General features: G+C 41.1%; 1 protein-coding gene across 4 annotated transcripts in view; it reads left to right on the top strand.

Annotated features, from left to right (window-relative positions):
- The window catches only part of pcm1 (pericentriolar material 1), an 84,334-nt gene that overhangs the window by 32,188 nt on the left and 27,170 nt on the right, over window positions 1-24,976 (top strand). For all 4 annotated transcript variants that reach the window (XM_078397743.1, XM_078397725.1, XM_078397733.1 and 1 more), the window contains 11 exons: window positions 81-265; window positions 2,224-2,444; window positions 2,595-2,740; window positions 4,177-4,306; window positions 5,225-5,359; window positions 13,730-13,920; window positions 15,790-16,050; window positions 20,891-21,086; window positions 22,396-22,541; window positions 23,623-23,810; window positions 24,701-24,878. In XM_078397743.1, coding sequence (XP_078253869.1) covers window positions 81-265; window positions 2,224-2,444; window positions 2,595-2,740; window positions 4,177-4,306; window positions 5,225-5,359; window positions 13,730-13,920; window positions 15,790-16,050; window positions 20,891-21,086; window positions 22,396-22,541; window positions 23,623-23,810; window positions 24,701-24,878 — 1,977 coding nt within the window. The remainder of the gene's footprint in view (window positions 1-80; window positions 266-2,223; window positions 2,445-2,594; window positions 2,741-4,176; window positions 4,307-5,224; window positions 5,360-13,729; window positions 13,921-15,789; window positions 16,051-20,890; window positions 21,087-22,395; window positions 22,542-23,622; window positions 23,811-24,700; window positions 24,879-24,976) is intronic.

Genomic DNA, 24,976 nt, shown 5'->3' with positions numbered 1-24,976 from the left:
TTGTCTTTGCCTTAAACTCGTATATAGATCTTAATACTTTGCTTCCATTGAAAATCTGAAATCTCTTGTCATTACTATAGAAACCCACACAGGGGTAATTGGACAGATATCAGCAGTACTTCCAGGATGGTGTCACAAAATGGAACCAATAATCGCAATGGGAGACTGCTGAACACAGACTGCGAAATTAATAATAGGCCGACAAATGTACAAACCTTGAATGTATTACCTCCATCAGATGAACCTCATCTAAGTTATGATGAATGTAAGTTCAATTGTTAAACAAATGAGGTTAATCTTTTGTCTTCACACTAAACAGCCGTAACCTGCAGGCAGATATTTAAAAACCCAAAACAAAGCGGCAAGTTGTGATAAAGGGAAAAAGAACTGGAAAGTTAAAACCACTAAAGCTTGCAAGCTTAACAGATCAGACAGTATCTCTGGACACACAAGCAATGTTAAATTTGCCTTTTATTTAAATTAGAAAAAGTTAAATATAATACAAGCTTTAATAGTAGAAAACAAATTTGAAGGTCAGTGATAGTGAAGACCATGGGAGATTTGATGAGACAAATAGTTCTGTTGGCTGAACAATGGCGCAAAAGGCTAATGAATAACAACATTTAAGGTTCAATTCTTTTTATAGAAAATAAAAATAGGGTGTCCTAGTGCATCAGTCACTGAAAGGAAGCATGCAGGTACAGCAGGCAGTGAAGAAAGCCAATGGAATATTGGCCTTCATAACAAGAGGAGTTGAGTATAGGAGCAAAGAGGTTCTTCTGCAGTTGTACAGGGCCCTAGTGAGACCGCACCTGGAGTACTGTGTGCAGTTTTGGTCTCCAAATTTGAGGAAGGATATTCTTGCTATTGAGGGCGTGCAGCGTAGGTTTACTAGGTTCATTCCCAGAATGGCGGGACTATCATATGTTGAAAGACTGGAGCGACTAGGCTTGTATACACTGGAATTTAGAAGGATGAGAGGAGATCTTATCGAAACATATAAGATTAAGGGGTTGGACACGTTAGAGGCAGGAAACATGTTCCCAATGTTGGGGGAGTCCAGAACAAGGGGCCACAGTTTAAAAATAAGGGGTAGGCCATTTAGAACTGAGATGAGGAAAAACTTTTTCAGTCAGAGAGTTGTGAATCTGTGGAATTCTCTGCCTCAGAAGGCAGTGGAGGCCAATTCTCTGAATGCATTCAAGAGAGAGCTGGATAGAGCTCTTAAGGATAGCGGAGTCAGGGGGTATGGGGAGAAGGCAGGAACGGGGTACTAATTGAGAATGATCGGCCATGATCATTGAATGGCGGTGCTGGCTCGAAGAGCCGAATGGCCTCCTCCTGCACCTATTGTCTATTGTCTAAAATACTCAAAGTACTTAGCAAGTCTGGAGATGTCTATAGGGAGAGAAAAGGGAATTCAAGTTACAAATTGATTATTGTGTATCAGAGCTGGCCAATTCTGATACAAATGGACAGGCTGGTTATCTGATGTGATTGCATTCAATTGGTGCAGTGCAATTGGTGCTCTTTGGTGCAGTGTACCGAGTCTAAAGATAGACAATAGGTGCAGGAGGAGGCCGTTCGGCCCTTTGAGCTAGCACCGCCATGCAATGTGATCATGGCTGATCATTCTCAATCAGTACCTCGTTCCTGCCTTCTCCCCATACCCCCTGACTCCACTATCCTTAAGAGCTCTATCTAGCTCTCTTGAATGCATTCAGAGCAGATGGTTTCCTGAGTTTAAATTGGGATTATTTGGAACAGTTTTAAGAGACCAACAATCCGGGGCTAAAGTAAGCTTGGAATGGAGTAATCAAGTGACTGGCAATTAAAAGCTGAGGACAATATTACAGAATGAACAGGAGTATTCTGCAATAAAGGTCAACAAATCAGCATTTGGTTTCTCCAATGTGCAGGAGATATATTAAGCAAGTGAATTGTTCTTCATTTGGAAGGAACATGTGTGTTCATAGTTGGTGGGAGTATTATGAAGGAATAACGAGGCACTTGAGGATTCTTGTTTGTGGGAGGCTTGGAAATGTTTGTGTAAAATCTTTTAAATGATTGTTACTAAGAATAACTTAAACGATCTGAACAACTATGTCTGTATAATCGGAAATGTGAAATTCGGATCATTCATGTTTTCGATTTGTTTTGTTCTCAGTATCTGTTATCATCAAAAAGTGATTGATGTAATACAGCTGAATAATTATTGTGCAGGTTCTCACTACAGTGATGAGAAAGATGAAGAGAAGAATGTTGATGAAACGCGGGAAGACGAGATCCAAGGAGAATGTGCAAGTGAAAGTACTATGTCTAGTCGCCGAAGTAGTTTTATGGGAGAAACGGAACAGGATTTTGAAATTCAACAAAAAATAAACAGATTAAATGCAGCTAAACAGAAGCTTAAGCAATTGCAGGAGCTTGTTGCCATGGTACAAGTAAGTCATTTTAATATTTAGTACATGAACAATGTTGGACATCTAACTGAGATGAAAAGTCTTGTAATTTTTGTCTTCACCATAGATATAAAGAAAATATATTTAACACTCTTTTATATTTAACACTATATATTTAACACTCATTTGTAGGAAGTCCCAGATGGAGTTGATATTGATGTATCTAACTTTTCCGACTTATCGTTGACTGGAGATGACCAACACGGACAGCAACCAAACAATACGAGAACAAATACATCTAAAGATTCGAGAGAATTGGCGCTGGATGAAAAAGAGAGGTAATATTAGTCACCCTCCCCTACTGCCTCAGCCAAGTCCATTTTGGTGCTCAGAGTTGTGACTCTTTATTGAAATCCTCAGTATCGATTATGCCAGCCTGGCTTATTTGGTGACACTGTTTGTGTTTGCAGTTAAAGTTTGTGAATTCGATTTTTGGATTGAAGCTCAACTTTTTGTTTTCAGTGCCAACATCCAAGTAAGCCTGAAACGTCCCTGTGCAAAACATTCCCTCTCCATGTTCTCCAGAGATGCTACCTAACCTGCTAAATTACTCCAGCACTTTCTTTTTTTTTGCAACCCAGCATCTGCAGTTCCTTGTATCTCCTTTTTAATTTGACAATTGCTCTGGTGTAAAATTGAAAGAATGCTGCAATGTCCTGGATGGGGACATTAAACAGCGGATTATCTGGCTTCTCTTGTACTTCAAGTTGATTTCAATTTATTTTGTCTATATGTTTTGGTGGCTGGGCAACAATGTCTCCCAAGAACACCCAAAAAATGTTAGCAGGCAAGTTGATCTTGTTTGTGTTATCTATTGCAAAACATTTGCATCGTGTTAATCTATTCCTGACTGATTCTGTAGTAACGAATTTATAAGCACCTGTTGTTCTGCAGTTTATTTGGCTCAACAGCATTTATTATCAGGCTTTATAGCAATTTGATTTGATGGCTTAAGTGGGAGACATAAATGCAAAGTTGTAGCTATTTTATGTTGTTTCTCTTTGTCATACCATGAAAGATCTAGTCATAAAATCAACTAAGTAATTTTTGTGAAATTCTTTGGCTAAGATAAGTCTCTGGGTTGGCACTGCCAACCTATAATATGACAGTATTAATTATCGCAGGACAATGCAAGGCAAACAGAAATATTTCACCACTGGATACTTTCTGATTCCAAGAGAGATACTGACAGTTATGTATGTGTTCTTCATTCAATATCCCGTCCAAAGAATAACACATTTCTGTCACTTCTATTTTGGATTAAAAGTCAAAATAAAATCAGTTTTATTTGCATTCAAAAATTAAACTTCCATTTAAAAAAAACTACAAAGCCATAAAAAATGCAAATTGGCCAATCCAGCATAATTTATATTGAGATTGAGACTTGTGTCTTTAAATGAATTTGCTGCTCCTGAAAACAAAACATGTTGTTTTGTCAAGCACATGTTGGAGTGAACGAGTAAAACTTGAACAAACATTTAAATCTGCTATGTTCCTTTTTATATATCTAAAAGTTTGTCTTTCTCCAGCAAACTAATAATGTTTCGTTCAAGATTTTTTGTGTAGAACATTTGTCTTCATATATTGGTTTTCTGTAATATGGCTTGGTTGTAGTTTTGTAAGTTTCTTAATTTTAGCATATTCGCCTGGTAGGTTTCCACATGGAAATGGTGGTACTAATAGAATTTTTTTCTGAATGTTTATTTCTTTATAGAGAAAAGTTCTATGAAGCAAAACTTCAGCAACAGCAACATGAATTGAAGCAGTTACAAGAAGAAAGAAAGCGCTTGATTGAAATTCAGGACAAAATTCAGCATCTGCAGAGATCATGCCCTCATCTACAGGTGGGGGGGGGGGGGGGGGTGTGGGGGGAGAGGGGCATGTGCGATAAATGTTTCCATTGATTTGGAATAGGGGGGATATATTTTTATTCTTGTAAAGCAAGAAATTTCAGAATAATGTTTGTGCTGCTTATGATTCTTTATTTTGTTGTAAAACTTTAAACATTTATCATATGAAAGAAAAATGTTATATAAATCAAATTACTTGGTATCAATTATTAGTATATTTTTCATAGTCTTACAATGCGGAAAAGGCTTTTAAACCCAACACATCCATGCTGACCAAGATGCCCCATCTAAACTAGTCCCATTTGCCTGCGTTTAGCCCATATTCCACAATTTTTCCTGTCCTGTTCCTGTAGGAATGTCTTTTAAATGTTGTTGTAGGACCTGCCTCAAATACGTTGTCTGGTAGCTCGTTCCATATACCCACCATCTTCTGTGTGAAACGGTTGTCCTTGGGTTCCTATTAAATCTTTCCGCTCTCCTCTTAAACATATGCTCTCTAGTTTTTGATTCCCTTACCATTGGAAAAATAGTTTTTGCATTCACCTTATTTACTCACCTCATGATTTGATACACATCCATAAGATCACCCTCAGCCTCCTGTGTTTTAAAGAATCAAGTCCTAGCCTGCCCATCCTTTCCCTATAACTCAGGTCCTCGAGTTCTGGCAACATTGTCATCTATCTTTTCTGCACTCTTTCCAGCTTAATGACGTCTTTCCTATAGCAGGGTAACCAAAACTGAATACAATGCATTATCTCACTATCATATTACAAGATTTCATGCTTTACGGAAATAAACACACTCAGATTTTTGACTTTTAGTACTCAATGCATGGTTTGCTGTGCCACAGATTCAGTTTATAGGCTTGCTTAGTCCTCTATATAATCGCATATCATGTTTGCTTACGTGCAGTTGCCAACATCAAGTGCAAAAAATTTATCGAAAATTCAAGTTCCCATTGTTACATCTACTCCTGTGGTTAGTGTCCAGGGTGCAACAGCAAAGGCATTGCCTGATCCAGTTGCGGCTCCACCTCCTGATAATGAGGTAATACCTGTAATTTTTTTAATGTGTTTAAATATATAATTATTAGTCAATTATCTTTTTGACTTGTTTTAAATGGAATTGTACAACAATTTGAATTTCATTCATATCTTTGTGGTAATAAATCATCCCAAGATATTTACAGAAAAAAACAACAGCAAACTAGGGTAAATGAGAAAAAATTAGTAGAAATGTTCAAATACTGGTTTGAATGAGGCACATTTCAAGATGATGGGGTTATGGAAGGCATCGAGTAAACTTATTTAAAATCCATTACTTGCACTATCGATAGCAAAGAGGGCATACACTATGCCAATGTTGCAAGATGAGAGAATTCACTGGATTTTTGGTTTTGGAAGATTGATGCAAGCTAAGCATTGAAGTGGTAAATAAGTGAACATTTTCAAGTTTTAAGATTCTTTGAAACCGGCAAGGATGTGTGAAACATAAGATGAGGTAAGATATAGTCTATCGAAACTTGGATGTGATGGCCCCTGCAGGAATTTTGTTAATGGTATGTTTAGAAGGCTATTATTTTTCTCTCTCTCAATGTAGTAAGTGTTTGAGATATGCATGTTAAAGCTAAACTGAAAATCTGGCTCTGCAACGTTTTCAGCTTCCCTTTGAAACATCATGGATTTAGTCCAGTTAATTGCTTTTGATATATTTATTCAAGGTATGTGTTTTGTTGTTGGCTAGACAAGTATTTGTTGCCGGTCCCTAGTCCCTGCATTGGGTATCTTGTTCGGCCGCTACTGTGGGTCTGGGTTTTGAACGTGGACCAATTCAAAAGGATGGTCAGTTTTGTTTTTTCTTCCCTTGTTACCATAATTGAATTTAGACATCTATCTCACTGTCAATCATACAGGACTCCATCTGCTGGTCTGGAAATTTCATTACTAAGTTATCTTCAAACGATGTTGAACTGCAAAATCAGGTTCACACAAGGAAATCATTCAGAAACCCAGCATTGTGCATTTGAAGTTGAAGTAAGATTTGAGATGGGCCTAAGATCTGCAGAAATCAAAGTTGAATACTTTGCGGAGATAATGTCAGTTTTGAAATGAAAGCTGAATAGTATTTAAGAAACTTATATTAATATACCTGAGTAGTTAAGAGGTGATTGGGCTGAAGATTAGGTTCCTTGGAGAGATTTTCATGAAAGCTTGGTATGAAATTATAAGGACATATGACTAGAACCAGGATGTTTAGGCGCTAAAAACCTCTGAAATAGGCAGGCAAATAGGCATAATAAAATTACAAAAAAGGCATGTATTGACAAAAAAAGGCACAAAAGGTTTGTATTTCTGTAACAAAGTACTTAAGTACATGCTAAGATACGACGCATCATTTTATTGAAGTACTTATAGCATAGGACCTGCAGTACATTACAGCTTCGAGATGCTACATCTACTGCCTGACGTAGGCGAGTTCTTAATATTATAAAGCACGTACTAGGCGGGACTACTACTAACAAGCACTACGATTGGCTAGCATGCAATAGCTCATCTACATCTCTTGTAGAAATAAAGGATCAATGGTAGCTTAAGCAATGAAAAAAAATGTGAAGAATATACTAGCAAACTTACACAAAATCGCCATATCTAATGGGTGGCCTACAAACCCGTCCGGCCCTCGTGCGGTAAGAGACCGCCTCACCTCCTTTCGTGGGAGAACAGACGGGGGAGGAGAGTGGGGACGCAACAGGCGACTTGACAGGACTAGTGGGAGACGACATGGGCGTGCCAGGCACCAACCGACGCGGGGAACCCGCGGCAGGAATAACGGTTGGTGTTGGGGAAGCTGAATCAAATGTGGGAGCGAAACACGAGATGCGGGGCGTCAGGACTCGGAGTCGCAGGATGCGGTTCCTTCACCGGAAGGAAGTGTTGACGGTTGCGTCTGTAGTTGACCCTGCCCACTTCGACCAGGTATGAACGTGGCACCTTGGAAGGGCCGCAAATGTGTCCCAGTCGTGTATGGCCCTTGCCGGTTTGCAGACGAACCACTTGTCTACGTGCAAGAGGTGTGAGTGGCATACTGGACTTGTCGAAGAACCGCTTCTGTGTGTCCCGTTGACGTTGTAGTTGCTTCTGCACCACGGGCGGGGATCGAACGTGCGGCTGGAGTAGCTGCTGAGAGACAGGCAGGGGAGCACGGGTTTGGTGAGGCATTAGTCGCTGGGCTGGCGAGCCTAGGACAGGATCCTGTGCAATGTGGAATTCTCTGCCACAGAAGGTAGTTGAGGCCAGTTCATTGGCTATATTTAAGAGGGAGTTAGATGTGGCCCTTGTGGCTAAAGGGATCAGGGGCTATGGAGAGAAGTCAGGTAAGGGATACTGAGTTGGATGATCAGCCATGATCATATTGAATGGCGGTGCAGGCTCGAAGGGCCGAATGGCCTACTCCTGCATCTATTTTCTATGTTCCGTACATTGAGTAAGTCCAGGTATATGTTGGATTTGGCAAGGTAGGCTCATTCCATGAGTTGTTTCGCACTCCAGACGGCGCGTTCGGCGAGCCCATTGGACTGCGGGAATTCGGGGCTGGTGGTAATGTGTTGGAAATCCCATCGTTTAGCAAAGTTCTTAAATGCTTGGCTGGTAAATTGCCTGCCGTTGTCAGGCTGAATACGTGCAGGGGAGCCATGTAGGGAGAGGTGCCGTTGCAGCTTCTTGATCACAGCCTCCGAGGAAATTGTCTGCAGAAGGTCTATCTCGAACCAGCCCGAGTAAGAGTCAACCAAAACCAGGTAGTGTTTCCCGTGCCATTCGAAGATGTCGGTAGCCAATGAGGACCACGGAAGAGGTGGGACTGTATGGGGCAGTAGGGGCTGCTTCTGCTGATGTGGCGCCAGGCTGTTGCAGACTCTTGCATGTTTCGGTTCTTCCACGTATGTATTTAGTCATCCCGGGCCAGTAAAACATGCTTTGCACCCGTTGAAGGGTTGCCTCCGCGCCGGGGTGACCCCTGTGGACGTCGTCGTAGTATTCGTCCCGGAGTGCGGCTGGGACCACCGCTTTGTGGCCCTTGACTATGATTCCGTCCTGGACCACTAGTTCGTCGCGAACCAGGAAGTAGGGGCGTATCAGGCGGGGTGTTTGACTGTTTGTGGGGCCAACCGCCCCGTATGACTGTGGACAGCAATTGTAAAGTCTCATCAGCAGCCGTGTGTTCGGCTAGTCGGCACAAACGAGACCTTCATGACTGAGAATTCGTCCTGTTCGGAGAGGTGCTGTTCATTGGTTCTGTGTGGGGCTCTGGATAGTGTGGGTGCTATGTGCATGTCTTTACCTTTCTTGTAGCCGATTTGGAAATCAAAACGCTGCAGCTGCATTATCATCCGTTGCAATCGTGCTGCGGCAGCGTGAATCGGCTTGTTCAAAATAGTGACCAGCGGCTGGTGGTCAGTCTCAATGGTAACGGTCTTACCAAAGATGAAGTCCTTGAATTTGGTGCAGGCGAAAACCACTGTGAGCAGTTCCTTTTCGATCTGTGCATAGTGTTGCTTTTCGTGTCAGAGTCAACTCGGACCTACTCCGCTGTGTTTATCGGGTTTTATTTTCGTTATTTAGTTTGCGTCTCTGTTATCTCCATTATGGCTAATTCGTGTCGTCGCCCGGACCCTCTGATCTTTGATTTAGACTGCTGAACGTTGGCGTCTTTTCGAGCGTGACTACACTCATTATGCCTGCATCGTTCATCGCAATGACCCTCTTGATGTGCGTGCTTCTGTTTTGCTCAATCTTGCGGGTCCTGAGGCTATGAACCGAGCTGACAACTTCATTTTTGCTCCAGCTGTTTTGGGTGACAACGTCCAGGTCCTCGTCTTGCAGAGACTATAGATGACCCTGTGGTTCTACTCAAGAAATTCAGAGAACTGTGTGATATGCCTTCCAACCCTATAATTGAAAGAACAAAGTTCCATGCTCGTTTGCAGCAGGCTGATGAACCGATTGAACAATTTATTAGCAACCTCAGGCACATGGCTGCGCGCTGTCGATTTGGTGAGTTGCGGGACGAACTTGTTTGAGATAAGCTGGTAGGGGGCATGATTGATAGAAAACTGAGAGCTGAGCTGCTTCGCAACACTGAGTTGACCCTAGTCCAGGCTATACACTCCTGCCGTATTTCAGATTACTGCTACCCATGCTGTTCATGTCCCCTTAAGCCCACGCCAACAACATAACGTTAATCTTACAGACTTCTCCTCCCGCAGAACCTCTAACGCGCTTGCTACTCGCTATCTGAATTGTAACTACTTTCATGCGAAGGATCGTCAGTTCTGTGTTGCTTACGGAAAGGCTTGCAATTTCTGTAAAAAGTTGAACCATTTCGCTAGATGCTGTCGTTCCCATGTGACTGCTAATGTTCCAAGGACAAGTTTGCACCTGCTTCAACAGGAATTCACTGATACTGACTCCCAGGAGCCTGGATTGTCGTCCCCCGCGCTCTGCTCAATCAGTGCAGATAACAGCTCTGCTATTCACTCCTCCCTTCGTCTAACAAGCTACTTGACCCTGAAGTAACTGTGTTCGTAAATAACAGGCCTCTACTCGCCAAGGTAGACATGAGCGCAAAGGTCAACGTCATATCATTAAGGGAGTTCAACAAAATTCGCAATGCCGAACATATAGATAAAGCCTCCTCAACGCTTCGGGCTTATGGGGGAGAGATCCTGCACCCACTTGGAAAAGCTAATTTAAAGTGCACTGTTGATGAGCAGACCCGCACCCTGCCGTTTCACATTGTTAAATCAAATTTGGAGACGTTGCTCGGTATCAACGCATGCCACGATCTAGGCCTGGTGTTTTTCGGACGCGCAGTCCACAAACTATGCCTCACTGATGAGCCTACTCAACAACTACTTTCGCAATAAAAAGATCTCTGATGATGAACTGGGCACGCTGCCTGCCAAATATCGCATCACTGTTGATCTTACTGCCACACCTGTGGTCCGAGCGCCACATCGGGTTCCACATGCCATGCGCGCAGAATAAACAACAAACTCAAACGCATGGTCTCAATGGGTGTTATTGCCGAAGTAATTGACCCGTCTGATTGGGTTTCCACCATGGTCGTCGCAACTAAGAAAAACAAACTGGAGATCCGCATCTGCATCAATCCCAGAGATCTTAATACTGCTATCAAGCGCCTTCACTACCCTATGCGAACCACAGAAGATGTCGCTGACAGATTGGTAACGCAGCAGTGCTCTTTTTGGCAGATTCCACTTGACCCGGACTCATCCAACCTCACTACTTTCGCCACACCCTTTGGCCGTTTCAAATTTCTGAGGTTGCCCTTCGGCATCAACTCCGCCAGCAAAGTTTTCCAACGTACTATGGAACAGTTGTTTGCAAAGTACCCTCCTCCAACTGACGAAGCTCATTGCCGGGCGAGGAGTGTCTCCTGGGGCCGAGGGCGGGCGAGGGGGGACAGGCAAGGGAAGAGGGTACCACTCACCTCGGCCCCGTGTGTCACCAGCGCTGCAGCCAGAACCCGCTGCAAAGTACCCGTGCACCATCATTGTTGATGATATTCTTGTCTACGGTCGCGACCTGGCTGAACACGACGCTAATCTGAAGCGAGTACTCGACCACGCCATGGACATTAATCTTAAACTGAATCCCATTTCTGACACCATGTGACAGTACTTAAGTACATGCTAAGATTCGACGCATCATTTTATTAAAGCACTTACAGCATAGTACATTGCAGCTCCGAGCTGCTACATCTACTGCCTGACGTAGGCGAGTTCTTAATATTATAAAGCACGTACTAGGCGGGACTACTACTAACAAGCTTTACGATTGGCTAGCATGTAATAGCCCATCTACAAATTCCACCACCAAAATATGGTTAATAGTGATAATATAAAGGTATACTACATTAAATGACCAAAGTTGCCTGGTTGCACATAATTAATAGCATTTTTTCAAATTATCTGGTATTAAACTATGCCGTCTGGCAGACAGAATATGCTTCAGTTCTGAAAAACCTCTTTCTACCCCAGCTGTGGTCACTGGTGCATACCCGAAACAAGCTGCAGACTATATTCATGTCGATATATACTCCTTCGATTGTTGACCTGCCTCCAGCGTACCGTTGACCACATTGGCAACATATCTCCCCACAGCATAGGTTGTCTCTATGAGATCCATATTTTATCCATATTCACATTCTATGAGATCCATCTCTATTGAGATCCATATTTTGTTGCATGCAACTTCATCTTTAATTTTCTGCACAACAATGTTGAAGTTGCTGTCAATGTCAATCCGTAATGATGACTAGCTCGGTATATGTTCCTTTGTGTGTTTCTCTAAAAAAACTCTGAGAGATTTGTTTTCCAATTTCCACAGTGGAATTCCAGCATCAATGAATGCCTTGTTCAGATCACTCGAAAACTCAGATTTGCGACTGGAGCCAGCAGTGAATGTAGTGAGGAGCCAAGCTTGCGTATTTCCCGCCTTCAGTTTCTCTGCCGCCGACTTGTGTTTAGCTGTCTGTACGTGCTGGGAGACGAAATATTTCTTCTCATCATTTGCTGCTTTCTCACATGCTTTGCAAAACAGCACACAGTTGGCTGTAGAGAATATATCACTCCGGTACACTCTCACCAAATCGTTCAGTTTTTTACAGGGCGTTGACTTGTCTTTAGGCATTTTGACGCTTGCAAGGGTAGATCCTACGGGAGCGGGGATGCAGACCTCTATAGGCAGGTGAAGTACAAGCTGAGAAGAGGAATCAGTGCTGCCAAGGAAAAGTACTCTGAGAAGTTGAGGAGCAAGTTCTCAGCTAATGACCCTTCTTCAGTTTGGAAGGGCTTGCAAGAAATCACAAGCTACAAGAGGAAACACCCCTCCCCCCGCTCCTTGGACAATCGTCAGCTGACCAACGACCTGAACGAGTTCTACTGCAGGTTCGATAAACAGAAACTTAACCCTGGTACCACCTCCCCCCCCTCCCCAAACAACACTTCACACTTACTCTGAAGAAGGGTCTCGACCCGAAACGTCACCCATTCCTTCTCTCCCGAGATGCTGCCTGACCTGCTGAGTTACTCCAGCATTTTGTGAATAAATCGATTTGTACCAGCATCTGCAGTTATTTTCTTATACTTCACACTTACTCACAGCCTGAAAAGACTGAACTCTTCCCCACCCACCCCTCTCCAATCACCACTTAACACCCACTTATAGCCTGACTGCAAAAGACTGGGGCCTCGTCTACAATTTTCTTGTAAGTTACGTTAACACGGCAAAAATGGATGATTTAGGCGCTCGATCGTGAAAAGGGCATTATCTTGCTGAAATCATCAAAAAAGGCACTTATGGGAAAATCCTGGCTCTACACATGACGTAGGAGTAATCCATTTGGCCCTTTATGCCTACTCCACCAGTCAATTCATTTTGTTTTGAATTAACTCAATATAATGAATAAAGAATTTTGAAAATGTATAATCTTTTCTGTGAAGGAATCTTTCTTCTTATAAAGACTGACATGCTGTCGCAGGATTTCATATGCTGAATCTTCACTGCACTATCTCTTTCACAAAAATATTTTGGTGAGGAGAACAGTAATTCTACATAATATTTAAGGTGGTGTCTCACTAAGATCCTGTTTAATTGTGCTATTTATTCTTGACCATTTGTCTCTCGAATTGCCTGCCACTCTTGCATGCTAAATTTTAGGGACTTGTATACAAGCCACCCAGATTCCTTTAAGAATCAAAACTTGCCTATCTTTTTTTTAAACTCCCATTTTTCCACACCCTGTTTCCCTGTCATTCATTTTGTTCATGTTCTCACAAAGTCTCTGTGTCATCATTATACCCACATGATGTTCCATATCAGCAAATTTGGATGCCTCCGCTTAATCATTGATGTAGATTGTGAGTAGTTGGGCCTTGAGCATTGATCATTTTAGTTGCCATTGCGAGAAGGATTGTTAATTTCTACAGTTTTTCTTTCTGTTAATCAAGTTTAGTCAAGTTTAGAACTAATCCAGAATCTCAAAAAGTTTTGAAGAAAGCAGCGGGAACAGCATTATCTCTTTTGCCGCTTCTTTCAGAACTCTGGAATGTGATTAGATCTTTGGGGTATATGAATTTTCAAGCTTGACAAATATGAGCTAGGACATAGTGGGGTATAACATGTTTCTGTGGCTGAAAGAGGTGGATTTTCATTCAATTCAACAATTTTTACTTGATATCTAAAGTGAATATCGAATGAGAGCCGATGGATATCCAATCAACAGGTTGTGAAATTGCTGTAACATGTGATTCAATTTATTTTTTAAAGATCAGAATTAGTATTAAGTAGCCTTGTATTGAGTGACCACATGTGTTTTTTTTACAATTACAATTAGCTATGGTCAGAGATGCGTAGGCATCAGATTTTGCGAGAAGAATTGCGTCAGAGAAGAAAACAGCTTGAAGCGTTAATGGCTGAGCATCAACGGCAAAAAACACTGACTGATGGCAACTCTGTTATTGATTCATCTGTCAGAAGTGAAGAGACGGAGACACAGGGCACACAGCAGCTCAGCAGAACTGAAAGGTTGGATCAGGATATCTTTATATATATTACTAAAACTGTTTGTCAGTGCGATTCAGGATGTTTGTCTGAGGGATGTTTGCCGATGCCAGTGAACCGTATTTGTGCCCCTGTCACACGATAGCGCGACAATTTTAGGACCACCTTACCTTTGTCCGGAGGACCCTTTCATCCAAGTTTCATTCAAATTGGTCTATCATTTTTAAAGTTAGAGAGATTTTAAAGTTTAAAAATCACCTAAACAAATGATTTATTGCCATGTTCAGCGTGTGACATCACAATGGGACCCGCCCGAGTGACGGCCCATGAGGGAGGGGGCTCCGCTGGGGGCGAGACCCGCCAGAGTGACGTCCCCCATGGGGGGAGCGCTGCCCATTTAAAAAAAACATGTATGCCTCGCGCCTGACCTTGCTCCCGTGGTGCAGTGTGGCGGCAGAGGGTCCCCTCGACGCTGATCAGCAATGCACGCACGGGGCACAGGTAAGTGGCTTTCGTCACCAATGGGTCCACGGATCGGTAACGTTGCTGCGCCTGGCACGGCCCCGGGGGACACTCCCGGCCCGCCACCAGATCGGCTGGGGGAGGGAGGGTGCTAGACCAATGCAGGAGAGGCTTTGGGTCCACAGCACGTTCTGGCTGCAGCGCTAGCGACACGGGGCCGAGGTGAGTGGTACCCTCTTCCCTTCCCTGTCCCCCCTCGCCCGCCCACGGCCCCAGGAGACACTCCCCGCCCGGCAACGGGCTTCGTCAGTTGGGGGAGGGTTGCCCCAGGAGAGGCCTGCGGGAGAGATTTGGACCCAACAGGTCCACCTCAGTCTAGTTTTTTATAAAATTGCTGGATTGTTTGATCATTACTTCTAGTTTGATAATTCTTTATTAATTATTGGATAATCTCTGCTGAATAACGAATGTTGTTAACAGCAGGACAAACTTTCAAACTATATCATCAAAACTGACTGTTTTGCTAAAAATAATTAAATCTAACATGCCCCTTTTAGATGTAAATAGAATCGGTGTGCATTTGATGCGAGCAACAATTACCTGCTCCTGTGTCTTGATGTGATATTTTACTTATTTCTAGACTTTTCAAAAAATGAATCGTGAGGATGTCAGTGATGTTGAATTATTTTAATATTTTTAGCAAAATATTGTCCACCATGGGAGCTCCTTGTTAGTTAAAACTTAATATTGATATTAACCTAGGTTCTCATGCTAATTATTTTAAGTTTATTCCTGGTAAAAAAAAAAAAATTGCATCGAAATGCTTCACTTAACGCCCTTTGTGCATTATAAAGCAATTTTAACTTGTGTGAAATTGTTATTGCGTGAATACAATTTAATTGCTAACAATTTGAATGAAAGATTGCAAGAAATGCGGTTAATGTGAGAATTCATTATTTTGGTAATCAAAGACTTTGTATTAAATAGAATTAATTTTCACTTTAAGTCTTTGCATGTGAATAGCTTTCTATCTATCAGATTAAGTTTCATCTATCAGATTAAGAATTTATCTATCAGATTAAGTTTACTGCTCTGAAACATTGTCCATCAAAAATGTTACTAAAGTTAATATTGTTTGCAACTTGTGACTAGTAGGAAAATTACTTTTTATGGCATAACTTACGGTTTAGTTCAGAAGCAAATCCTAGTGCATAAGAGCTGCAGAATTTATCCATCTGATAACTCGGAAGACCCTGAAGTTTCAGAAATATAGTATTTTTGCTTTGTACAGAATCTGTGTGGATAAATTGTGAAAATTGCAGGAAGTATGCAAGTAGTCTGGACTTGCATAATTTTATTTTGGCTTTGAATTGAGATTTTCTAAGTTATGATTTAAACTCCAGTTAATCTTGAGACCATTAATATTTACAGGACAATGGCCACATGGGGTGGTTCGACCCAGGGTGTATTAGATTATGAGGAGGAGGAGGAGGATAATGATGATGATGATGTTGATGAAGAGTTGCGTAATGATGCTGCTAACGAAGTTGATGAAGACGATGATGACTATCAATCTGAGGGGATTACACAACCAGAGGAAGTTCTTGAGACAAGTTCCCATGAAACATATACCATGTATCCCAATCGTAGCCGGATTCAAGGAATGCACAATTCAAGAGAGAGCAAGAACAGGTTTGTTGTAGTTGACTATGCTTCAACCAGTGTAGATATTAAGAAACACATTTTCTATGCAAGTAACTGAGCGAATCTGGGAAGCAGACTAAACCGCTATTTGTTCTCCACCTGTCACCTCCAAGTCTCTGTTACTATCTCCAACTTTCTGTCCCCACCCCTTATTTGTTACCCCTCCTCAGCTGTATCCATCTACTGCTTGCTAGCTCTTGCCTAGCTCTGTTGGCCACCTATTTATATGGGGTATTTCTCCTCTACTTTAAATTACTTAGTTTAGTCCAAGGGCTTTGTTTCAAAACATTGATTGCCCATTTCCTTCCACCAATGCTGCTGAGTTCCTCCATTGTTTTTACTTATGTCCTTGGGTTGCTGAGTTCATGTGGGCAGGTCGGGAGATGGAACATGATCTTTTGTTAATAAAATCTGAAATGTGCAGTTAGAGAGAAAATACACTGAAATGTTCCTTGAGAATTTTCCACCTTTATTCAGGCAGAAGGTATGAGGGAAAATGAGAGCAATTATCTCAGACAAAACAGGAAGCCCTCCATTAGATGAAATCCAAACTCGACACGTATTTATATGAATCATCAGGACAGATTTCCATGGCTCATACAGTTGCCTCAAAACTGACCTTTTTCTATGTCATAGGGTTTGAACAAGGGATGATTTTACATTGAGGAGATGTTTGCAGAGCTCCATTCACAACTTCCTGGGAACAAATCACCCCATATTGCCCTTGATACTAACAGGATGACATGAATTTGGATTAATGTGTGGGATGTAGTATTGTAGACCACCGAAAATGGCCACAATTATTATTAATGAAACGAGCTAGCGAATATGCAAAACTCTCAATAGCAATATTATTATTAATTTTTCCACCATTAATTCTTTGGAGTTGTGGTTGGGAGAGGGTATTATGTGGTGCTTTCGTTTCAGCAGAAAATTACACTCTGGTTACAGGACCATCGCAACAAATGTATATTTGAGAGAAAGTCCATCCCTGCTCAATTCATGCCTCTGCAATCTTTCTTGGAAAGATTGAGGTAAAAGAAGTGATTTGGTTATGTCTCTTCTGAACATAGTAACCCACTACTCCATCCTCAAGTGAGCAAACCTTTGAGTGCTGCAGTGTGTGTATATAAGATACAAGGATAATCTCATTGCCTTTTTGAGGAAATGTGGTATCTACACTGACTCCTGTGAATCTATGGAGAAGGAGCATTTGGCTTAATTTAGAGAAACCTCAGAGCACACAGGGCCTGGAGAAGCGGTGGATCACCTCTTAAACTATCTGTGCACCCACGCTGTCATTCACCACCTGCCCCATCCATTAGAGAATCCTCAGCCTCATATTGACCGCATTAAGCATTTCCGTACCTGCCTGCAAAACTGGAGTGAAAGGAAGACTTCCTTTATCTCACGAATGCTTAAGAAATAAAAACAGAATGTGTTATTCACCACGGTGAATTTTGACAACATCTCCACTTCTGTGGCCTGTTACACAATATTGGCAAGATTGTTGTGGGAAAACTACACTCATCAAAGAACATCCTCCATTCTAATTTGGATTTATAACACCGTGTTACTTTATTGAATGTTTCCTGAAATTCCTTACCCAGTGCCACTGTAATAATTAATTGCAAGAGGATGTTTTGTGATTCTTTTTTCTTTCAAGGTTGCTTTTCTGATTGGAGGCCTATGACCAGTGGAATGTCACATGGTTCAGTGCTGGCTCCACTGTTTTTACGGTTCCCTCCATAATGTTTGGGACAAAGACCATCAATCTGAATGGTGTCAAGTTAGGAAATGGGGAAATACAAAGAGATCTGGGTGTCCTTGTTCATCAGTCACTTAAATTTAGCATGCAAGTACAGCAGACAGTGAAGAAAGCTAATGGCATGTTGGCCTTTATGACAAGAAGAGTTGAGTATAGGAACGAAGAGGTCCTTCTGCAGTTGTACAGGGCCCTAGTGAGACTGCACCTGGAGTACTGTGTGCAGTTTTGGTCTCCAAATTTGAGGAAGGATATCCTTGCTATTGAGGGTGTGCAGCGTAGGTTCACTAGGTTAATTCCTGGAATGGCGGGACTGTCGTATGTTGAAAGACTGGAGCAACTAGGCTTGTATACACTGGAATTTAGAAGGATGAGAGGGGATCTTATTGAAACATATAAGATTATTAAGGGATTGGACACGTTAGAGGCAGGAAACATGTTCCCAATATTGGGGGAGTCCAGAACCAGGGACCACAGTTTAGGAATAAGGGGTAGGCCATTTAGAACGGAGATGAGGAAAAACTTTTTCAGTCAGAATTGTAAATCTGTGGAATTCTCTGCCTCAGAAGGCAGTGGAGGCCAATTCTCTGGATGCTTTCAAGAAAGAGCTAGAGCTCTTAAAGATAGCGGAGTCAGTGGGTATGGGGAGAAGGCAGGAACAGGGTACTGATTGTGAATGATCAGTCATGATCACATTGAATGGTGGTGCTGGCTCGAGGGGCTGAATGGCCTACTGCTGCACCTATTGTCTATTGTCTATTTATTCATTTGTCTCTGTACTCCACAACTTGAGATTTGGAATAGAAAAAAATCACGTGGTTAATGTATACAGTGTCAGATTTTATTCAATGGTATTTTTGTACATTTTGGTTTCACCATGTAGAAATTACAGCTGTGTTTATACATAGTCCCCCCATTTTAGGGCACAGTAATGTTTGGGACACATGGCTTCACGGGTTTTTGTAATTGCTCAGGTGCGTTTAATTGCCTCCTTAATGCAGGAATAAGAGAGCTCTCTCAGCACATTGTCTTTCCTCCAGTCTTTCCATCACCTTTGGAAACTTTTATTGCTGTTTATCAACATGAGGACCAAAGTTGTGCCAATGAAAGTCAAAGAAGCAATTAAGAGACTGAGAAATAAGAATAATACTGTTAGAGACATCAGCCAAACCTTAGGCTTACCAAAATCAACTGTTTGGAACATCATTAAGAAGAAAGCAACAAAGTAGTTTTTCAAAGTTAAAAAATGGTCAATTCTTGAGTTGACCCAAGTCAATCACGCAATCTGAAGCCAATTGAGCATGCCTTTTATATGCTGAAGAGAAAACTGAAGGGGACTAGCCCCCAAAACAAGCATAAGCTAAAGATGGCTGCAATACAGGTCTGGCAGAGCATCACCAGAGAAGACACCCAGCAATTGGTGATGTCCATGAATTGCAGACTTCAAGCAGTCATTGCATGCAAAGGATATGCAACAAAATACTAAACATGACTACTTTCATTTACATGACATTGCTATGTCCCAAACATTATGGTGCCCTGAAATGGGACTATAAATAAACACTGCTGTAATTTCTACATGGTGAAACCAAAATGTATAAAAATGGCCTTTATTAAAATCTGACAATGTGCACTTTAACCACATGTGATTTATTTTCTATTACAAATCTCAAAGTGTGGAGTACAGAGGCAATAAATAAATGATGGGTCTTTGTCCCAAACATTATGGAGGGCGCTGTACCTACAGTAATGCTTTGCATGACAATGTAGTTAACCTTTTAATAATAACAAAATTGATGGTATAGTGGACAGTGAGGAAGAGTACCCAGCATATAAAATTATGACTTTCAAACTTTTTTTGGATGGATATATGATTAGAAATGGTTTAGAGTGATGTAGGTGAATGGGACATGTCCAGAATGCTGATTTGGTTGGCAGAGACAAGGTGGACCCAAGATGCCTGTTTCGGTGCTGCGTGGCTTTTTGATTCTGTGAATCTTCTGCCTTGTGGTCACCACATATCATGTGATCCCCTTTTTTAGCCTTTCAAAGGGTTCAAATGGTATTTTAATGTTGCGTGTACCAATTAAGGTACAGTGATACTCGATTTACCATACAGTCATACTAGAAAAGGCAACAAGACACACAACTCCATAAAAGTTAACATAAACATCTACTACAGCGGATTTCCCACATTCTTCACTGTGATGGAAGGCAATAAAGTCTAATCCTCCTCACTCCTTATTGTCCCACGGTCGGTGCAGTTGAACCATTTACATTTGTGGCGATCGAAACTCCTGCGTCGAGGCGGTAAAAGCTCCTGCGATCGGGCTGGTCAAAGCTCCTGCGGCTTGGAGCTCCTGAAGTCGGTCCCTGGCCAAGGGACTGAACTCCACAATATTAAGTCCGCAGGCTCCCGTGGTTGAGCTCTGAGGTCGATCCCCGACAGGGACCGCCAGCTCCGCGATGTTAAATCCGCATGCTCCCGCGGTTGTTGCTCCCAAAGTTGATCCCCAGCAAGAGGCCGCCAGCTCCTTGATGTTAGGCCGCCGTGCGGACGGAGATACGATATGGAAAAAAAATTGCATCTCCATCGAGGTAACAGATTTTTAAAAAATCCCCAAACCCCACCCCCCACATAAAACAAAGCTAAAGAACACTGAAACATACATTTAATACATACTAAAAAACAAAGAAGAAAAGGATGAGAGACTTGGCGAGGCAGTGTATGATGTATGATAATGATCAGATACTGATGTTATCCATTAATAATTAATCATTTTTCCTAACAAATTTTCTTAATTGGACTTCTGACTGTTAGCAAATGGAACGGTGTGGCACTGAACACTATTTATGAATAACTTATTTTTTTAAAGTAAATAATGGAAGATTTTTCTTTTTCTCAGTCTCTTGGCTCTGAAACATTTTGTTTTCAGTAGAGCACTTTTGTAGTCACTATTTTAATGTTAATTTTGACATATACTGTCTGGTTTTCAAGTGTTCAGTTTCTAGACTGTAGACTGACCTTTTTGCTACATGATTTTAATTGGATTGTTTCTGCAGATGGAGGGGTAAACAAAGGTCTTCTGTAAAAAGCAAACAACAGAATTTTGGCGTACGCCGACAGGAAAATCTACGCTGGGCAGCTGATCTCTCCTATGTGGAAGAAAGGGAACACTGGCAAGAACAAGTCAATCAACTAACCAGGCAGTTAGAGTTCAGTACAAATATGTGTCAGAGCCTGATGCAGGACCAGCAAGTAAGAAATCTTTCTGTGAGATGTTTATCCATGAGTCGAAGTAGATGCGTCTACCAACTTGTCAGTTGGTTTAAAATATCATTTGGGTACTTGGGAGATGAGAGAATGAATGTTTTTAATAGTTCAGAATCGGGAAAAATAATTATTTCCTTCTCTCTTGAAATAAAGTAAACTTTATTAGACTTCTGGATGACAGTACACTTTTGTAGAATGTGCAATTAGGTAACTGATGCTTCATTTCTACACATCATACTGTAATATATTTTAGAGAGAGGTTCCAAATAAGGGATATCTGCAGCAGCAAAGCACTGAAGAACTTTCCGAAGCACCAAGCGTTTAAAATATTTAGATTAGGGTTTATTATTGTCATGTGAATGACCTTTTATCGGTGCTACATTGAGAGCATCCTAACATACTGTGTATGCGTATGGTACACCAGCTGCACAGCGGCTCAGAGGAAAGCGCTCCAGAGGGCCATTGACAACGCCCAGAGGATTGTCGGCTGCCCTCTACTTACCTTGGAGGACTTACACAGTTCCCGCTGCATCAAAAAATCCCAGAGTATTATAAAGGACATTTCCCACCCCGGACACTCCCTGTTTGAACTGTTACCGTCAGGCAGACGGTACAGATCTACAAGGACAAGGACAAACAGATTTAAAAATAGTTTTTACCCCACTGCTATAAAGGCACTAAATGTAGCCGCCAAGGAACGCAGGGGCGATACATAATAAGAGACTGTGAAATCGACAGAAGGATGTAGGGTTGGGTGTTTATGCGTGCTATTTTCATGATATTTATTTTAGTTGTTTATCTGTTTTAAAATATTTTACCTTGTATGTATCGTTAGCTTTTAGAAATGTTTGAATGGTGCACTGACTGGCTGACATTTTACAATTTCGTTGTACATGGCTCATGTTACAATGACAATAAAGGAACTATTCTATTCTATTCTATGTCCACTGCGATACAGTGCAAAGCTTTGTTTTTCATGCTATCCAATCAGATCAAAAAATACTGTACATAAATACAATCAAGGATGAAGACAAGTAATATGGAGATTTGTAGAAAGGGCCATGAGTCGAACAAAATAATTATGATAAATTTAATCAAGGGAATGATGAGGCCACGATTTGAGTCATTTGTGTCCTGAATGGACAGTCCACCGGAATGTTACACTAATGTCTAAGTAGTTGGTTGTTTTTCCTACTAATATTTGAGTGATTTAAAGAAAAAATTATATGCATGACTGAAGGATGATATGTGCTGTTTTTGTGTCACTGTAAATAATATTTTTATTTCTGTCCAGGCACTTTCTTACCTTCTGCAGACATTTCTCACTGGCCCTTATAGTGTAATGCCTAGCAATGTTGGGTCACCACAAGTTCATGTCATCATGCAGCAATTAAATCAATGTTACTCACAGTTGGCTTGGCAGCAGAACCATGTGCAAAGGTGATGTTCAACATGATTGATTTATTTATAATGATGCATACTAGAATATGCAGTTAATATGCTCGTAATTTATGTTAAAACAATTGTGCTTAATAAATGAGCTGGACCATAGATTTTAGTGAATGACCTTTCATAGAACATAGTACAGTAAAGCACAGAATAGGGCCCTTCGACCGACCCAAATTAACATAATGCTAAGCTAATAACCTCTGCCTGCACATGATCCTTATCCCTCCATCTCGTGTAGAACCATGTGCCTATCTGAAAGCCTCTTAAATGACATTAACGTATATGCTTCCTCCACAACTCCTGGTTGTAGGTTCCACTCACTGTGTAAATAAAAACTTGCCTTACACATCTCCTTTAAATGTTCTCCCATTCACCTTTAAGATATGCCCTCTAGTCTTTGACATTTCCACCCTGGGGAAAGGGTTATGACTGAATACCTTATCTATGCCTCTCATAATTGTATGTACTATCAGGTCTCCCTTCAATCACCGATGCTCCAGAGAAAACTGACCCAGTTTGTTCAACCTCTCCTTTTAGCTAGTACCCTCTAATCCAGGCAGCGTTCTGGTAAATCTCTTCTGCACTTTTTTCAAAGCCTTCATATCCTTCCTGCAGTAGGGCGACCAAAACACCATACAATACTCCAACTGCAGCCTAACCCAAGTTTTGTTAATCTGTAACATATCTCGTATACTTAATGTAGTAACTGATGAAGGCAAACGACCAGCTTCCAGACAACTTTCAGGGAGCTATGGATTTGGACCACACGATTCTTCTGTACATCAATGTTGTTAAGAGTCTAGTCATTCACTGTATACGTTCCTCTTACATGCAACCTCGCAAAGTGTAACATCTCACAGTCGCTGAGATTAAAATCCTTCTGCCATTTCTCCATCCCGATCTGTAATTGAACTATATACAATTTCAAAGTTTGTACTAACTAAAGCTGAAAGATATTTAGATTTATGACTTTTTTGTTTTGCTTATAATATATATTTTAAAAATAATTATTATCTAGACTGCATTCTTCTGAGTAAATGTTGAATATTTGCTTGTTGTTTTATCCTGGTAGGCTGAGACAGATGCTGAATGACCTTCTGCATCAACAACAGCAAGACAAAAAGTCAGAAAATCAAAGAGACAGTAGTGTGCCACCTCCTTCCCCCAACAACTTAATCTTCCCTCCATTTAGCTTTCCTTCTCCATCCTTTAACCCACTAAACACGTCAAGATTTCCAAATTGCTCTCCTTTTGTTCATGGTAAGTGTTTGGTTATAGTTTAATTTATTGTCACGTGTATCGAGGTAGAGTGAAAAGCATTTGTTGCATGCTATCCAGTCAGCGGGAAGACTATACATGATTACAATCGAGTCATGATTACAGTCGAGTCGTACAACTGAGTCATCCTGTACACAAAGGGAATAATGTTTAGTGCAAGGTGAAGTCTGATTCAAGATAGTCCGACGGTTTCCGATCAAGTAGATCGTAGCTTAGGACTGCTCTTAAGTTGTTGCTGAAGAACAGCTGGGAAGAAAATGTCCCTGAATTAATAGAAATAATTGCTTTTATCTGGACTGCTCCATATTTTGATGTGAATAATACCTAGTCAAAAAAATAAATAAATGAACAGCGTCTGTCAAAGATGTATTTCTACTCAAAGAATGGACCAACACATTGGTGGAAACGATCTATATGGAAGCTGAGAATGAAAGCAATTCTTGAAGGTACTAACCTGGAAATTGGACTACCAATATTTTTGTGTGTTGTACTATTTGATTTCTAGCAAAAAGTGTAAAGGGGCCATTCTTAGTCACGTGTGTGACCAAAAAAGTGAAAAATTGTGGAATACATCTTCTAATTCTGAAAGCATTACAGGTACATTGTTTTGTACTGTATATATGACTTATATATGTCGAAGTTTATCAAGTGAAATTTTTATATTTTATGCTGACAATATTTGTTTAGGGTAAGAGGTCAAATATGACTGGTCACGTGTCACACACGTGAGGAAACCTGAAACCTTATTGAAGAGGGATACCCCCCCTGTCTTGGGCAAAATATTTAGTTGTGTCAGTGAGTCTCCTTTTGTTTTGTTGCAACATCATAATTATTTTTTCAATAATTAATTTCTCTTTTTTCTTCAAAAACAGGTTTTAATGTTAATCCAATATTTCCTCCTGGGTTTAGTGATGTATCTCAAAATATTAGTGTCCAAAGCAATGATCAGCAACCACATTTAAATGAACACAGCATTTCTGGAAAAACAGAGTACTTGGCTTTTCCAAAGCCATTTGAAAGTAACTCTCCAAAATGCAGAGAGAACAAATGGTATGTATCATTGTTTGAAAAATATTGCATAAATTAATATCATGCATGCTTTTGCGTGTTCTTTTGATAATGGTAGTAAAGAAGAAACCATTCCTGCA

Source organism: Rhinoraja longicauda, chromosome 1 (assembly GCF_053455715.1).
Source record: "Rhinoraja longicauda isolate Sanriku21f chromosome 1, sRhiLon1.1, whole genome shotgun sequence".
Lineage (NCBI taxonomy): Eukaryota > Metazoa > Chordata > Chondrichthyes > Rajiformes > Arhynchobatidae > Rhinoraja > Rhinoraja longicauda.
The sequence above is the reverse complement of the archived record's forward strand: the minus strand, read 5'-3'. Positions and strand labels throughout refer to the sequence as shown.